This window comes from Glycine soja, chromosome 5, assembly GCF_004193775.1.
Source record: "Glycine soja cultivar W05 chromosome 5, ASM419377v2, whole genome shotgun sequence".
Classification (NCBI taxonomy): Eukaryota; Viridiplantae; Streptophyta; class Magnoliopsida; order Fabales; family Fabaceae; genus Glycine; species Glycine soja.
In genome coordinates, this window is record NC_041006.1 from 1,714,301 (window position 1) to 1,732,916 (window position 18,616).

At 30.9% G+C, this 18,616-nt stretch overlaps 1 protein-coding gene and 1 long non-coding RNA gene across 2 annotated transcripts; one reads left to right on the plus strand and one right to left on the minus strand.

Moving 5' to 3' along the window:
* Positions 1–3,295: 3,295 nt before the first annotated feature.
* LOC114411435 lies at positions 3,296–6,111 on the minus strand. The gene is made up of 2 exons (XR_003666435.1): positions 5,707–6,111; positions 3,296–3,528 (listed from the first exon to the last, which is right to left on the minus strand). It is a non-coding gene; the product is annotated as an uncharacterized LOC114411435 (long non-coding RNA).
* Positions 6,112–7,886: 1,775 nt separating this feature from the next.
* Positions 7,887–14,182, plus strand: LOC114411787 (ABC transporter B family member 25-like). Its single transcript, XM_028375482.1, has 17 exons — positions 7,887–8,040; positions 8,957–9,025; positions 9,128–9,163; positions 9,250–9,324; positions 9,478–9,602; positions 9,742–9,841; positions 9,937–10,108; positions 10,690–10,808; positions 10,884–10,994; positions 11,089–11,233; positions 11,450–11,582; positions 11,962–12,037; positions 12,128–12,193; positions 12,360–12,467; positions 13,075–13,182; positions 13,272–13,469; positions 13,578–14,182. Exons 1-17 carry the CDS (start codon positions 7,990–7,992, stop codon positions 13,785–13,787), a joined length of 1,902 nt encoding a protein of 633 aa, XP_028231283.1. The 5' UTR covers positions 7,887–7,989; the 3' UTR covers positions 13,788–14,182.
* The last annotated feature ends 4,434 nt before the right edge of the window (positions 14,183–18,616 follow it).

Here is an 18,616-nt window from a genome sequence, read left to right on the forward strand (position 1 = left end):
CCTATCCTAAATAATCAACTGATTTAGATCATTTTGAATATAATTTCTAAGTTAATTTGGTTATAAATTATAAAGTATATTTAGAAAGAAATTAAGACATTCATTTTTCTAATTGTCATATGAGTTAATTTAGTTGAGTCGTTATTTCCTCTCTCTTTTTTGTGGAATGAGCCATTCTTTCCTATTAAGTTTATCAACTTGTAAGTAGTTGAATAGATTCTTTGTAGGAGTATGTCCTATAATATAGCTTTCTGGAATTCTTTGCATATATACCCTTAATACTCCAAACATGCTAAATTTCTCTCCTTACATATTAGAATTAGAATTAATCTATTTCCTTGCTATCATTTTTTTTAAAATGTATGTACGATATATGGTAGATTTTTTTATTTTATCTTTTGTGCATTGGCACGAAAAAGATACGAGCAGGCACAGCGGTGTACAAATTGGGGTGTTGTTGGAGGTAAAATTAAATTACACTAAAATATACTTTATCTTCTTTTTTCACAATATATTTTATTTTAAGAAGAGTTCTAACATTATATCTTTATAATACATTCTTTATCTTCAATTAAAATTTATTAAAAATTATAAAATCAAAAATAAAACTCATCAAACAAAATGTGAGACTCATTAATTTTTAATAAATTTTAATTAACTGTGTAAGGTGTGCGTTCAATTAAATTTTAGAAAATATTATGTTGTTAGCATTTCTCTTTATCTTAATCAATTAAATATAATTTATTTCATTTCATTTATATAAGAAATAATTAACTAATTTGTATGGATTAAGAAAATTAATTAATTTAACTAATAGTGCGTTAAATTAAATTTATGTATTCTTTCCATAATTACCTCTAAAATTAATAGTAAGATGTAGTCTTATAGTCTTATTCTTTTTTCAAGTAATTTTAATTTATTGGCTTTAGTTCTTTTAATCTCTTTCATCAATAATATATTACTTTAATGTTTATTGGTTATGCATATGAACAGGCTAGGTAAGGTAAATTCCCAAAATGAAAAGTTGGATGGTTGAGTTAGGGTTTTCTCTCCCTAGCTCTTATGAGATGGTGCAACCACCAAAGCCACCAAATGATGGAGGAAGCATATCTACTACTAAATTATTGTTTAAAGATAAGGTTCTAGGGGATGTAAGAAATTTAATTACTAAAAGAGAATGGTGAAGCTTAAGCATGAAGGAGGAAATCATTTGCTTCCTAAGTTTGTTATTGAACCAAAGATGTTTGATTAGTTATACCAGTCAGAGGAGAAGTGTTTTGTGGTGAAATTACTTTGGAAGAAATTGGGCTTTTTTAATATCGTGAGGGAGAATTTGCAATCTATTTGGAAATTAGAAGATGATTTTGAGTTGATAAATGTTGTAAAGGGAAATTTTGTGGTTAGTCTTGATGTTGAGGCTAATCGGGAGAAAGTTATTAATGAGGAACCTTGGATGGTATAACGATCATTATCTTAATTACTACTTGTCCTGCTTGGACTTTGGAGTTTTCAGCTTCCGAATCAAAAGTTGGAAAGGACTTTGGTATGGATATGATTTCCTAGTTTGGTTTTGGTATTCAATGATGATAATGAATTGTTAATAATTACTTCCGCAATTGGGAAAACAGTGAAAGTGGATTCGAACATTGTCAACATGGCATGTGGTCGATTTGCATGTGTAAAAGTGGAGATTGATCTTATGTTACTACTTGAAAAATTTTGTTTAAATGAGAGTTGGTATAATGTGGACTGCGAAGGATTTACACTTGTTTTGTTCATCACGCGGGTGTTATGACCGTGTACTAAGGAATTGTACGTCAACCATTTGTTTTTTTTTTTTTTCCTTTTTGCTTTTGTATTGGGAATAAGGGTTGGTTGTTTCTTTCTTGTAATGATATTGAGCTTATTATGTATGTTGTTTCTAGTGTTGTGCTAGGATATGACATACTATATATGTTCTCAAAGAAGATAAATCCCGTTATGTTTTTGGTTCTATTGAAAAGAATAGGTGGTCATATGCCTATGCAAAATAGTTGATTGAGAGTTGTTTTCTTCATTTCACTCTTTTCAACTTAATTACATTCTTTCATTATTAATTATATTATATAATTATTATAGATTAATGTTGATTTAATCTTTTTTCTCTATTTTTTCTTATGAAATTTGTGTGCGAGTCTCGTGTTATTTTCAAAGCTTTTCACTATCTTTTTCCTCAACCTATACTTTCTTCTTTCCACTCTTTTCAATCCTTTTCACTTTTATTCCACACACTTTTTTCTTTATCAAACACACCATTAGTTTTTACAAGGTGTTAAAGAGTATACAAAAAGTCATATAGGCAGAAAATGAAATCGACTATTTTTGGGCTAATGAATTGTTATGTGGGTTTGCCATGAACTATTCAAAGGTGGTTATTGTTATATCCACTCTCCCTTTTTTTCTTCTAAGTATACTCTCTTTCCTTTTTTTTCAAAAAAATCAATAATATTTCCATTTCAAGCCTTCTTCTCTCCCTCACACACTCCATCTTTCGTAGCAACAACCCCCCACCCCCCCTTCTCTCTTTCATCAGGCTCTCTCTCTTCTCTTTCACTCTCTTCATCCTCCTTTCCAAACTCTAATGTAGTATGTTTATGCTCCAAAATACTTTTCTTATTTTATTTTTATTCACTCACACAATATCATTAATGTCTCATTTTATATTGCGCATGATTAGATCTTGAATTTTTCAGTTGTTGCACCAAAACACCTCCAGATTGAATGACTGATATCATTTAATATAATGGTCATAGTGTTATGATTTTTAACATTCATGAAAATACTTTTCAAAACACCATTTATTTTTTAATATTCCAAAACACAAAAAGAGGATTCCATACTTTTTGGAATGTTAAAAAATATGTGTTTTGAAAAGTATTTTCTAAAATGTTAAAAATAAAATACTGTTTCAGAAAGTACACTCTAGAATACTAGTTGTATATCAATGTTATACGTATAATGAGTATATATGATGATAAAAATTAAAATAAAAAACAAATGAAAGTATATTTAGAAAGAAAAATGGATATGGCAAAAACCTTTCAAGGTTTTGGTACGCCTATATGCGGGCTTTCCTGGTCACCCCATTTCATTACATGTTGGACCCTTTGAGCTTTGAAATGTCAGAAATCAAAATTTTCAAATAGCGATCACCATATAGTTTTTCACCTTTTTACTAGTAACTTGTTAGTTATTTTTACTACAATGTTATAATTTTAAAAATTATTTACTAAAATAGAATAAGAAGGGATTATACTTTCCTGAATTTGATTTTTTTCCACATGTCAACTCTTTTTTTTTTCTTTCATTACTTTCTCACCATTTGAACGTTGATTTAGTGTACAGTGTAACCCGTAGAAAATTTAGAAACTCTTGTTATTTCTCTGCTCCCAAACCGCAGAATTGTCTTGAGAATCTAAACTTTCACGTCCTTCTCTTCTCTCCTCGACAACTTCTTTGCTCCCACATGACAATGACAAATTATTGCATCTGACATGTGTATTCAGGGTAAAAAATAGGTCAGTTCGATAAAAACCTATAACCTAACTTATATTAGGTCTAAGTAAGTCAGGTTAGACTAGAAATTAGATTAGGCCAAAGTTTTTAGGAAAGTTTATTTAGTTAAATAGATTGTGTAGGCCATTTGAAAAATCTTTTAGACCTAAAAAGTTCATCTATTTAAAAAGTTATAAATAATTATTCATTACTAATATTATTATTATTATATTAAATTGTTATAATTTATTAAAATTTTATATTATTTATATTTTTAAATGTTAATCATATTGATTTACATAAAAAGTCAACTTAAAATTTATAATTAAGTTTATTAAAAAATAAATTTATCATATTTAAATATATTATTGCAAAATATATTTGTAAATAACATCATGTTATATTAAACCTTAAAAATATATTTATATCATATAAATAAGTTAGATTTGATTGTTATAAAGTTTCACATACATATTTTTATCTCTTTCTTAATATTAAATTATTATAAATTAGACAATCAAAATAGATTTATAATCATATCAAACTTTTATGTAAGTCAGATGAAGCTTTTTAGCTCCTTACCATATACTTTTAATCTAACAAAATCTAATTCAACTCGACCGATCCTGTGTGTATCATCATGTTGAAGCTAGGCACTTGTCTATGTGACATTTTTTCTTAAGGTACGTGTCATATCTAACCGTAACAGAAGAACGAAAAGGAAAAAGTTATATCATTTGTTCCGAGATAATATCCCGGCCCGTAAAAGGAATTGGTTCATGTTAAATAATAAAATTTTGTTACCAAATATTGATAAAATTATAATTAATGTTAAATAATTCAGATCAAAGAGGGAGGAAAAAAATTAAGCAAGGTATAAAATATAAAATTACAACACACTCTTTTCTGGAAAGATGAAAAAAGAAAACGTGAAGAAAGAAAAAATTTGAAAAAAAAAATATGAAGATATATTATATATTGGGCTTTTAGAACGTAGTATTATAACTTTCCTTTTTCCCAACCTAGTTCTTCTAAATCAACTAAAGCTTATTTGGATAATCTTCTCTAGAAAAATTTATAGGAGAAGAAAATAAGAAAAAAATGAAATGAATTTTTTCATACTTTAAATAAGTTTCCTATTAATTGACTATTAGCTAACTTCTTTTTATCTTATTTTTTCTATATTATCTCTTTTTTTCTATTTTATTTTAATTCATTATTATGTTCTATATTTTTCTGTTTTCTTTTTTTTTCTTTTTCTATAGCCAAAGAGCCCGACCAGTACGTACCTAGTTGGGCTCTTTTTAATTCCCATGAATATTGAATAACAATGTTTTGTTTGAATTGAATGTACTTTATTAGAAATATGTTTTCTCATCTTTTAGACAAATTATATGATTTCTATAAATTAGTTAATTTTGTTAATGAACATCTCATTTTAACTTATCATGAAATTTATCTCATTATTTTTTTCTCTTATTAGTGTTTCTAAATAAATTTATCCAAACAGGTCATAACACTTTGTCGACCAGTACCTGATAGCTTCAACATCATTTGAAGTGTCCTCTCCACACATTGGAGGTGCTCTGAAGTTGTCTCAGTGTCTATCTAATGGTTAAATGTCACAAACATTGATTTTTCACCTAAGTGTTTGTTGTTTTCCTCCATTTGCATAGCTCCGTTGAGGTTGGGTCGATGTAGGCATTGTTCCTTCTTTGGAAATTTTATTGTTAAGGTTCATTTTTTGGAATTCTTAGTTAACTATTTTCCCTATTAAGTAATCCAAAAGGGTATTGATGGTAAAAGAATTCAAAATATGCAATCTAGAAGACTTATTAATGTCTTACAGAATATGTATTCCAAAAAATTAATTACAATTTCGAACTAGGCAATGAAGAAAAGAAACTTCAACCTTTCAAAATAATTATTCCATTAATTTTTAACCATCTTCTAGATTATCCATTGCGGAATATGTTTAACATTTTTGGAATAATTATTCTGAAAGATTGAAGCTTCTTTTTTGGATAGTAATTAGTTTTCTAGATTGATCATTATGTAATAGGACTGAAAGCCTTCCAGATTGTCTTTTCAGAACAATGTTTGAAAAACAAATGATCCGGAATGTATATAAATACGTTACGTTGCACAACATGTTCATTCTGAGTGACTTACCTTCGTCGGTGTCGGGGTGGCTTCAAACAGGTTTGTTGCGCAAGGGAATGGCGGTGCCTTCAACCACCTGATGTGTCGCAAGCCTTAGGGAGTCAGGTTGGCGCGCCGCACGACTAAGGTGAAGAAGTGACGGTGGCGCACCGTAGCAGTGAAGGAGTGAGGTCAGGGGGTGCTAGCTAGGGTTAGGGAAGGAGGTGCGCCACTTGAGGTAATAAGAAGCGCGTGAGAGATAGGAATAATTTTGTCAAGGGGTGCAGGAAGCAAACTGGGAGATGAGTAAAACATGTGAACTGCAGCATCTCTCACATGTTCTAATCCATGCAATATCTTACAGGGTTAGAACAAATCTCTCTCTATCCTAACTAAATATTTGATAGAATTGTTTATCTGGATTCAAATTTAATAATATACGAGAGTTCAGTCATGATTGGATTAATTCGATACATTAATATAATATATCAATTATTATAACATTAAGATAAATATAACATGTAAATATAATATCATGTTATTGAAAACATAATAGTATTATCTCAGGGAATTACCTTCCTGTAGCCCAAGCCAATCTTAGCATGATCTCCCTAACTCTTGTGCTCCAAACCGAATGTGGTTAACAAACTCTAATAAGTCCTGTGGTGTGAGATGAATGAATGAATATCTATATATATTTATTCATTTTCTCTTAATTTTGTCAAATAGTAATTAATTTAGTACGAAATATGTAACACATTTTTTTATCCACGTCATAAAACGTGCATTGAATAAACAAAAGAAAACCACGTCTTGCCTCCATGGAGTGTGGGGACCACATTCACGGACTGAACTAAGGTGATACACTATAGATTGAGAATGACGTGGCTGATGACGTTTTCTCACTGCTCTAATTTTGTTTTTAAGGAAAATTCCATGCAAGTGTCCATCACCTTAAAAAACAACCAAAAGCCGGAAAAGCAAACAAAAAACATATAATCGTGGTTATGTACATCACATAAATAGACTAATACTTTTTTTCTACATATAAATAAACTAATACAAAATAAAATATTTTTTTATTAGTGATACATAATTCCTCTTTTTTAAGTAAAATTTTGAATTTAAATTTTATAAATGAAAAAATAATAAAATAAGAAATTTCATTAAAAATGGCCTATTAATTTTTTAATCATTTAAAATATTAGTAAATACTCTGTATTAATAAAAAATATAAAATTTAATATTTTTCTAACATATTTCTCTGTCCAAACGACTTCAAGCTCCGTAAAATAACTCTACTGGGTCTCCATAAAATATTCAGATTCAGATTGCACCTTCTCTTTTCTTGCTAACAAAGTTTCATGACAAGTTACTCAAGTCAAAGTCGCCTCTTTTTGTATTGCTTAACAATGGTGCCTTTCTTTTTTATTTTCTCTTAGACCGCACATACTTTTTAGCGGACACAATCTTGTAATGGATAACAAATTTCTTTCTAAATATTTAATTTTAACTACTTATTTTTATTATAAATTTAAAATAATTGCAGCTAGTTAATTCAGGTATTTGATGACAATAGTGTCTATTTTATTGTTAACTATGATATAATTCCATGCTAACTTTGATATGAATTTTATATTTGACTTCGGTTTAAAAGTTTATGTAACAATAAAGAAAATACTTAAGCAATCATCAATAATATTTGCTACTAATTTTCTCATGAATTAATGGTCATTTTCTTGATGGAATAATAAATTGAGTCATATTAGTTACTCTACAGTCTTTTTCATATGTAAAAATAAATAAATACTAATAAATTTATAAATAATTTACACAATTTATTTAATCAAGTGCTCCCTCACTAGTTACTCTACAGTCTAGCCACACTCTTAGCCTAAACCTCATATTTTATTGCCCCAATTATCCAGTTTTCTTCTTAATTTCCTCTCGACCCTTGGGCAATCACGGTAAGGCAGTAAGCGTGATTTCCTGTGGACTAAATAATTTTTCGGGGATAGAAATTATATTTGAATTTCCGTTTAAAATACGTTGCACAAATTAAAAAAAAAATAAAAATAATGATCCATAAACTTAATTCTATTTGCAACAATATAATAAACATGTAAAGAGTAGATTTTGATTTTTGAATAACCCAGTGAGCCCCTATTAATTTAAAATGATTTGATTTGATGTTTTCTATGGACATAACCTACCAAATGTAAGGCGTTGGAATTGGCGTGTTGCGGAGCAGTAGTGTACAGTATTGTATTTAGAGAGAGTGGGGAGTGTGAGAGTCATTCATTTCGTTTCAGAATGAACGGCTTAAGAAGTCAAAGAGCCCCTCTCTTGGAGGCTGAGGGTGCTGTAAGTCCTCTTCTCTTCTTGCTCCATATTCATTGCTTCTGCTTCACCATTTTGGCCACACTCAAACAATTTTTGTCTTTTGTCAATTAATTCTGTGCTGAATCGTAAAAAACACGCTTTTTTCCACTGCCTCTGCTATAATAATAATAATAATATCCTATTGCACTGTTTGAAACTTTTTTTTTTTTATATGCTTCTCTGCGTGTATTTCAGTTTCTGTTCTGCTCTGTTCTGTAAAGTGTAAGCTATGCTCAGTTGAAAACGTAGTTGGACTTGGAGTCTTTATTATTTTTGACATGTTTCGTTTTTTTCCTTTTCTTTTTGAGGGCTGAATGAGATTAAAATTGGTTTAATTATTTGGTCTCTGTAACCGCATAATCTTTACCTTTTATCTCTATACCTGGAAATTAGTAGTTTTTAGTCCCTACACATACATTTTAACTAATTCAATTTCCTATACCTACACTTTTTAGTTCCCACTGGCTACTGTTACATTTTAGTTCATTTTTGTCCCCACAATTTTTGGACGATAGGGACTAAATTGGATTAAAAAAGGGTATGTTTAGGAACTAAAATGAGTCAGCTTTTTAAAAATGTATGTTCAGAGATTAAAAATGTAAAAAGATTGGGCTAATATTGGGACTAAATGAATAATTAAATCATTAAAGTTTATAAGAGAGGTCATAATTTTTATTAACGGTTTCAGACTGTTTGGAACTCATTCATGGTTTATTGGTTAAGGCTCCTACCTAGTGACAGTTGCTCTGTGAAAGTGAAACTATTAATTAATTTCCCAGTTCTTGGTATGGTTATGCATTTAGTGCAATAAAATGAAAAACTGCGAAAGGGGTGTGGACATACTTTTGCAACTGCATTTGTCGTTGTGGTACTCCATTAATTTTTCTAGTGTATATAGGGAAGAGGAAAGAGGGATGGTGCCGCGGAAGGTCAAGTCTCAGACCTTGAACATGGTGATGCAGTGCCGGTAATCATTGTCCATACATCATTTAATTTTCTATGTAACATCTCATAGCATTAGCATCATATTAATATGTGCAATTACTGACTTTATGCATGGAAATTACAGGCGGAAAATGTGGGATTCTGTCGAGTGCTTTCACTTGTAAGTGGCCAGTGTTTCTTTGGATGAATTGCTGCCATGTTTTTGTGATAATTAAAGTTGCTTCTTTTTTTCGTTTGAAATTGCAGGCAAAACCTGAGGCTGGAAAATTAATGATTGGTACAGTGGCTCTGTTGATTGCAGCCACATCAAGTATATTAGTTGTATGCTTCTTTTACTACCTCCCCCTTCCTGTCCCTCTCTCACACACAGTTACTAAAATTTCTGTCAGCATGTATCTGGTTATTTGCTGTCACCATTGCTGGATGTAAGGTTCAAGCTGCTTTCTAATGAACATGGAAATGTTCCTGCTGCAGCAAAAATTTGGTGGGAAGATAATTGACATTGTCTCAAGGGAAATGCAAACTCCAGAGGAGAAAGATGAAGCTTTGAATGCTGTTAAGAACACCATACTAGAAATTTTTCTGATCGTTGTCTTTGGGTATGATCCTTGCTTGAGTACCTTCCAAATTAATCAGACATAGTTTTATCTGGAAGTAGTTATGAACTTATGACCTCAGATCCATCACATGAGTTTTATGGGATCCCAGGTGATTCACTGAGTTTTCTTGGTTTTACAGTTCAATTTGCACTGCACTTCGAGCTTGGCTTTTTTATACTGCTAGTGAAAGGGTTGTTGCACGGCTGAGAAAGAATTTGTTCAGTCACCTTGTAAACCAGGTAAAACAATAGTCATAATGGCTCTTGCATCGTGTCTCTTTAGGTGTGATGCTTTTTCTGAGTAGGCTTGTACATTATGGATGATGAATTTTCAGGAGATAGCTTTCTTTGATGTTACTCGAACCGGGGAACTTTTAAGTAGGCTATCTGAAGATACTCAGATCATAAAGAATGCTGCAACTACCAATCTTTCTGAGGCCCTGAGAAACTTTTCAACTGCATTAATTGGTCTAAGCTTCATGTTTGCAACATCATGGAAGTTAACATGTGAGTAATTCAACAATGAAGAAATACACACACGTTTTTTATGTGTATCCTAACCAATATTTTTAATAAATTAGATTGGTCATTGAACTAGTGAAAGTTTGGTTAACAATGTATTGGTTCATTCATCTATAATCAAACCAGTGATAATTAAATAAATAATTTTAATATCGTATAAAATATTAAACAATGAATTAACATAAAATAATAAGAAATCAAAATAGATAAAATTTAACATTAGCATGAAACGACCATATTGTAAATCCAGGAAGATAAAAAATAATAAAAAATAAATAATAGCAATTCATTTGTGGGCAGTGGGCCTTATACATGTCCTGTTATTTGACTCAAACATATTTTTGGTTGAATAAAAAAAATAAAAAAGTAAATAAACAAAAACTTATTCAAACTGGGTTTGAACTACTGGTTTGAGTGGTTCTCTAATTGTTTGATCTTTTAAGTTGTTTAGATTGATACCTTGACTACTTCACCAGTTTTCTGGCTAAACTGGGCCATTTGTTTTTTTTTTTTTTTATATCCATTATCCTAACTTCTCTCTCTATCTCTCACATAAACACTTACAGTGTTGGCTTTGGCTGTTGTACCTGTTCTTTCTGTTGCTGTTCGCAAGTTTGGCCGTTACCTGCGTGAACTTTCTCATAAAACTCAAGCTGCAGCTGCAGTAGCTTCATCAATAGCTGAGGTATGTCTTTTTCATCAAATACATATCATAGGAGAAGATAGTTAAACTGATATTATTTTTATCTGTGTTGCACAGGAGTCCTTTGGTGCAATAAGAACAGTAAGATCATTTGCCCAAGAAGATTATGAAACAACACGCTACTCAGAGAAAGTTAATGAAACACTTAATCTTGGTCTTAAACAAGCTGTGAGTTAGCCAGTTATAGTTTGATATGTGCTTGTGTGTAGTTTTATTTGTTTACGTTTGCAACATTTAATCTTATATCTCTTTTGCAATACAGAAAGTTGTTGGACTCTTTTCTGGAGGCCTTAATGCTGCATCTACACTTTCAGTTATTATAGTTGTTATATATGGAGCTAATTTGACAATAAAGGGTTACATGTCCTCGGGTGATCTTACATCTTTCATTCTTTATAGTCTCTCAGGTAAGTTCGTCGTTCTATTCTTCCCTTTTACATGACAATGAATCCTGTAAAACATTCACTATAGTTTAAAGTGTGTATGATCCATGGATATCACTTTTTAGTTGGTTAGGATGCTACTTGTTATACTTTCCTGATTTAATTCAGTGATAGTTTAATTTGTTGTATCTGAACTGCCAGTGTTGTTTTTATATTGACTTGGCTCCTTTGTCTTTGTAGTGGGTTCTTCTATATCCGGTCTGTCAGGATTGTATACAGTAGTTATGAAAGCTGCAGGTGCTAGCAGAAGGGTATTTCAACTTTTGGATCGTACCTCATCCATGCCTAAGTCAGGAGATAAATGTCCACTTGGGTCAGTTTCATATATTTCCTAAAATATAACTTAAAAAAATTTAGTATCACAAGACAAACTACAATTGGGTAAAATTAATGGTACCCACTTAATAGGGGGCAGGATCCATATCATTGAGTGGACCACTGGTGAATTTCACCTAATAAGTAAAGAATGTGTTTCTAGCATTTCTTTACATCTATACACGTAGTCTAGGATGTGTGGATGAAGGAGCCTGCCTTTTGGAATTTTGTAATATAAGATTTTACAGTGTCTAATTATGCATTCAAATCCTGTATTGCCAATGAAAGTAGTTAACTCATTATTAATAGACCTTGCAATATATAGACACTTAGGCCTTGTTTGTTTACTAAGTGACACTAAATGTCTTTTACTGTAGTGATCAAGATGGGGAAGTAGAACTAGATGATGTGTGGTTTGCCTATCCATCACGCCCTAGTCATCCGGTGCTCAAGGTAGCAGTTTCCATCTAGTTTTATGTTCTGGCTTTACAAATTGAGTGGTAAATTGTTAAGCAAATTATGCTCTGCATTGTTCATCTCTAGGGCATTACATTGAAGCTGCATCCAGGATCAAAGGTTGCTCTTGTCGGTCCAAGTGGTGGTGGAAAGGTATAGTACACATCTCCATTTTTCCTTTCTTCCTGTGTTTTGCAGTTCATCATTCCACAATGTTTCGTATTTAATGTGCTTGGGTTGAAGAGGAATAGAAAGGTTAGCAAGGTAGAGTGAAAGGAGAAAACATCACAAACATGAACTTGTTTCTTATTTTGTGCAGAGTACAATTGCAAACTTAATTGAAAGATTTTATGACCCAACCAAGGGGAAGATTCTACTGAATGGGGTTCCTTTGGTAGAAATATCACACAAGCATTTACACAGAAAGGTATCTTGATTATAGTTTGTTTTCTCAAGTGTTTGAATTTAAATACTACAATTTTTTTTGTCATTACTATTACTATTTACTGTCTAACGCCGGGACCATGGATTAATAGGTTAGCACTGCAGCAGCTATTTCTGTATTTAGGACACAACAAATTTATAACATTTTAGCAAATGAATATCAAAGTACATATTAACTTAGATAAGACATTTATACACTACTGACAATGTTTTACCCAATTTAGTGTTATAGACTTGTAGTGTCATGTTTTTAACTTTTAGGGAACCTATATATCTTATAGTATACTAGTATTATGAATTGATGAGTATGGGATAAAATCAAGGTGAAAAGCTATTTATTAATCCATGCCTTGTGCCTATCATGTTGTCACGTCACCTATTACATTTCCTACTGTGCTGTATGACTGCCTTGTAATTAAGCATGATATTAATGGAGATGTAAAATTTGGTGTTTGAGAAATTAGTTTAGTGAAGTACAGGTTGAATATGATATGCTGCCCTTTGTAACAGAATTTATACTCTCCAAAATCTAAATTTCTTTTGTGATTTTGAGAACTTAAATTTAATGCAGTATGCTCATGTATTTGCAGATCAGTATAGTGAGTCAGGAGCCTACACTCTTCAACTGTTCCATAGAGGAGAACATAGCTTATGGATTTGATGGCAAAGTGAACGATGTTGATATAGAAAACGCTGCTGTAATACTTTCTGTCTTCATTCTCCAATGGGACACCTCTCTCCCAAGTCCCAACTCATTTGCTCATAATTGGTATGTATTTGAATGCAGAAAATGGCCAATGCACATGAATTTATATCAAAATTCCCAGAAAAATACCAGACCTTTGTTGGAGAACGTGGGGTAAGGCTTTCAGGAGGGCAGAAACAGAGAATAGCAATTGCTAGAGCCCTGCTTATGGACCCAAAAATTCTCCTCTTGGATGAAGCCACCAGTGCCCTAGATGCAGAAAGTGAATACCTAGTGCAGGTGAGTTAACATATTATTTTGGTTAGGATTATTTTTCCAGTTTCATGAACATATAAACTTGTCTTTGTTTTTTGCACAATATGCTAATGATGGTGGATACGGGTGCAGGATGCCATGGAATCTCTCATGAAAGGAAGAACAGTTCTAGTCATTGCTCACAGGTTATCAACTGTTAAAACTGCTGATACTGTTGCAGTTATATCTGATGGCCAAGTAGTTGAGAGAGGCAACCATGAAGAGCTTCTCAACAAGAATGGTGTCTATACTGCATTGGTCAAGAGACAACTGCAAACAACAAAAACCGAAATCTCGGTCTAGCAAATTATGAATAACCAAACCCTACCACCTTGCTTGTTAAACACTCTAGTCTGCCCACAAAAGGGGCATATGATACTGAGGCACAAGTTCCTTGGAAGACCTTCACTTCCACAGTTGCAAGTTACAGCATTACCTTCTGTTTCAGAGGAAAGAAAACGAAGGAAGTGAGAAAAATTTTAAAATTGAATAGAAGAGAAAATAGAAAGAAAGAAAATTTTGATTTTTTCTTCTAAATGTCAATTTTTCTTTCTTTCCTCAACCAAATAAAAGAAAATGTATCATTGTCTGTATTTTCTTCTAGTCCAAACACATGATTAAAGTTTAGCAACAGATTTGGTGTAACTAACGATATTTTAAAACCGAAAGTAATTAGTGTGATCTATACTGTTAGAATATCTGCTAGAGTATTATCAACATGCTTTCATTTTCCTATAACACTTTTAGCACCCATTATCCATTGTTTGCGAATTGAGATACGTAGATGATATCATTCTTTAAGTTTGTAAACTATGTTAAAAGAAGGCACTGAATAAATTTAAAATAACGAACTGAGCTTAATCTTATAACAAAACTTTAATCATGGTGGTTAAATAAAATCTCAATCTAAGCTTATGAAAAGAGCAAACTTTTTGGTATAGATAAAAATAGCAAACTTGAACTTAAATAAAAGTTATAAAATGAAAAGTGAATTTTTACCTAAAACAAAAAAATATATGCATGTAAAATTATTTTATATTGTTATGGAAGAAAGCAGCATACACATGAAATTCTACACTTGGTGTCTACAAGGCTCACCAGGTGTGTAAATATAATTAATTTTGTCTAGAAGTGTTTAAAATTAAATGAATGTAATAATATTGCACTCATTGATAAGTACTTGAGAAAATGATAAGTTAACCTCATTATGAGGTTATAGGAATATTTAATGGTAGTTAATTTTGTTTCTCAAGTGGTCAATAAATAGTGTCAATGATGTTTATTATACTTTTGTTTCACAAGGACCCCAAATGATTCGATATTATTTGAAAAGAAATCAATGAAGCCTAAATATTTTTTTCCATCTCTTAGTGGAAGTAGTTGTTATTATTTCTTTCCTTCCTTTTTAATCGTCTATTTTTTAAAAGAATTTTTCTTCTTATTTATTCGTAAAATTCAAGATTTTATTAAACACTCTTTTGTTAATTATATCCTTATTTTTTTATTTTTAATTAATTTACATATATTTATTATGGAGTGAAAAGAAAAATAATGAAATAAGAAATTCCACAAATATTTCACTAAGATTAAGAAAATTTATTATATTTTTTATTTTTACGAAACAATGTTAACAGACAAATAAAAAGGAGGAGCGTTTGAAAGAATAAATACTAAAGAAATTTATAATAACTAATGATGAGCAATTAGATAAATAAAATTGACATAACACTTTAATCTAAAAACCATAAAACTCATTGATGGATGTTATTTTCACAACCTTTTAATTTCAACATGACGTAGAACTTCATATTACACTTGCCCAAGCACACACCAACCTCATCGCGACCGTATCTTCCTCACTCGCGTCTTCTCCTCTGTTCACAAACCTTCACAACGGAATTATTCTCCCTTTCTGATCAGTCACCCACTTCATCATTTCCACTCATTCCATCACTTCACCTTCTCTGCCAGAACCAGAACCAGAACCCTCCTCCTACGCTGCAGGCCCAATGCTCACGCTCATTATTTTCGCCGACACAACTTCAATTTCAACCATAGTTATCACTCTCACCGGCGTTCTTTATAATTTTCCCTATAACATTATTATGTTTTAAAATATGAGGGCTTACTTAGGGCTTTTGCTTGTGATTTTCATTATAATATATTTTTTGTCTTGTTTGAAGGAGATCATGATTTGCTGCGAGTCTCACAAGTGATTAACGAACATGATATAAATTGATTTTTAAGGGGATCTTTTGAATGCATTGGCTGCTCTTTTGATTATAAATTTATAACTAATGTTGCTGTTTTCTTATTGTGGGGGATGGCAGATGAAAAGTTTATGATAAAAAACTTTATTGTGAGTTTTTTCATTTATGAACTCTAATCAACTTGGTAATGCCATGATAAATTGTTAGATAGTTCCGGAACACTATCTCGACCAATTTTCTACGTGACACATTTTCAGTTTTTCAACTTATCATAAAGAATTCGGACCTGTTTGGATAAGTTTATCCAAGATAACTCTTGGAGAAGAACTAAGAGAAAAAAAATGAAATAACTTCTTTGTAATGTATAATTTTTTAGGAAACCTTCATACTGAGATTATTGTCCTTGTTTTCATATTATCTCTTAGGATTGGTTATCACATTTATCATGATTTGTTTCCCTAATTAATTAGGATTATGATTAGTACAAAGTATATACAAAGGTTGGTGCTTTAGGTTTTAAGAAACATAAAACACCTAAGTATATTGTAGTACATTTCAATTAATATCTATAAGCGTTTCATTCTATACCTAAAACGTAAAACCTCATAATTTCAACCGATTTCGTCAAATTTCAAAGTAATAATGATTGCTGGTGTGGCAGTTTACCAGCTGTTGAATGATGGAGTTGGAGTTGAGAAATTGTTGCTTCAACCTTCAATGTTATTTATTCTCTGTATTGATTAACATCAACAAAGACTGCTGATTCAATTATTTACTGTGAACAGATCTCTTTAGACAATTTTAACAGTGGACATTTGCACACTTTGATTACCAATGCATTCAGTCACAGAAATACCTTTAATATATTTTCCAGCATGATTGGATTCTACTTCTTTGGAAGGAAGGTAAGTTGCTATTCTTGTATAGTACTTGTCGTTATATTAAACTCTCCCCTTTCTTTTTTCTTTCCCTTTGAATTACTACTATGTGTTAGGAGTTAAGTTAGTACTTACTACTATACGAGTATATGATAAGAGGGGACACCTTTAGAGCAATAATTAAGTTACTACTTACTACTATATGAGTATATGATAAGAGGGGACACCTTTAGAGCAATAAGATTTGAAGACTGGTTTTACCAAAAAAAGAAAGATACTATTGTCATTGCATACACAGTAGTAAATACTAAATAGATTTAATTATTTGTTATTAGCATATAGCTTGGCTAGTTTGTCAAAAAATTAGTTTAATTTAGATACTATCACTTGGTTGATAAATTTCTTTCGTGTTTTTCTTCAATGAATTATTTGTTCTTTTAGCTTCTATATATTACTCTTTGACTATTCCCATTGGGCTTTGGGCAGACTGGAAGAAATTTTGGATCTGAATTTTTGCTGAAGTTGTATCTTGCTGGGGCAGTTGGTGGCTCTGCTTTTTACTTAACCCATCAGGCCTATAAAGCACAAACATCAAAGGTCCAGTGATTATTAAAGTTTGAGTACAATGCCTCTTGAGCAATTCTATAACTCTTTCTTGCAATTATCAAAGGTCCAATGATATGTAAAAATATATCATATATCCAAACAAATTTATATATAAATATATATTCAGATCTAATAGTTAGATATTAAGGTCACACATCACAACATAGATTCTTAATATATAGTCTAAAATATCAACTAATAATGATATTGATCATAAATACTAATCATCAAAGTGTCTCAAAATATCATAATTACACCATCAACATATCTATAAAAGAATCATTTAAATTTCAAACTAAAGAGATTTTTGTCTATATTTATTATTACTCTTATCCCTATAATTGCATTATATTGAAGTCACAAAAAAAAAACACTCTCCATCAAACGCAATGGAGACTTACTAAAAAGATAAATAAATTCTTGGGTAAGCCTGTAAATATCATGAAGTCAGCTACTCCACTACCTGTGTATCTGAGAAAATAAAATGAAATAAGAGGATAAGTTATGAAGACTTAGTGAGAATATAAAATGCAAAGCGAACATGAAAGAGAGCACAACATAGCACAAATCTTTACATAAAAAAAGAATTTAAATGACATTAAATAAAAGCAAAATAAATACAACTTTCTTTTAGAAACTATTATATACTCTCTTGAAAACTTTTAGAACTACATATAAACTTGTATTCAAGAATAATAATTTTATAAACAAACTTTCATTCCACTATGTATACGTAGATCACATTATCTCTTCGTTGTGACAAACGGTAGTTACAGAACTACAACATTTAGCTCGTAGGTTGCATTATTTCTTCATTGCATCGAATGAATCTTTAGGAATTATGAATATTCAACTCATAGACTGCATTGTTTCTTCGTTGCAGCAAACGGAAAACATATATATACTATGAGTATTCAACTCATAGGTTACCTTATCTCTTTATTATAGAGAACGACAATCAATCATGAACTCATAATAAATAAAACAAACTATAATTTAATATTCATTCTTAAATACCTTATCGAAAATCTCAGAATAAATTTCAATCAAGCAAAAATAAATATTTTACTTTACTTTCAAGTACTCCTAAAATTTCAAAGATCACAAGAGAATATAATTTTGAAGTTTACTCGCTTCTCCTAAAAGAATTTAAAAAAAATATCCATAAGCAGATTAGTTACTCACTCAAAAAGAACATAATCAATGCCTTCTAACGCCGTTGAAAGGAACAACTACCATATTTTTCACAGGATCTAAACATTTTAAATAAAAGAACAAGAGATTAGGTAAAATTCCTAAATTTAGCAAACCAAACCTAGGGTTTTGAGGAAACTACAATAATCCTTAATACCTAGTTTTCTAACCCTTTTTACACAATTCATAATTAAACTATACTATAAAATACTCATCTAACACAATGGATTATAAATTTTACCTT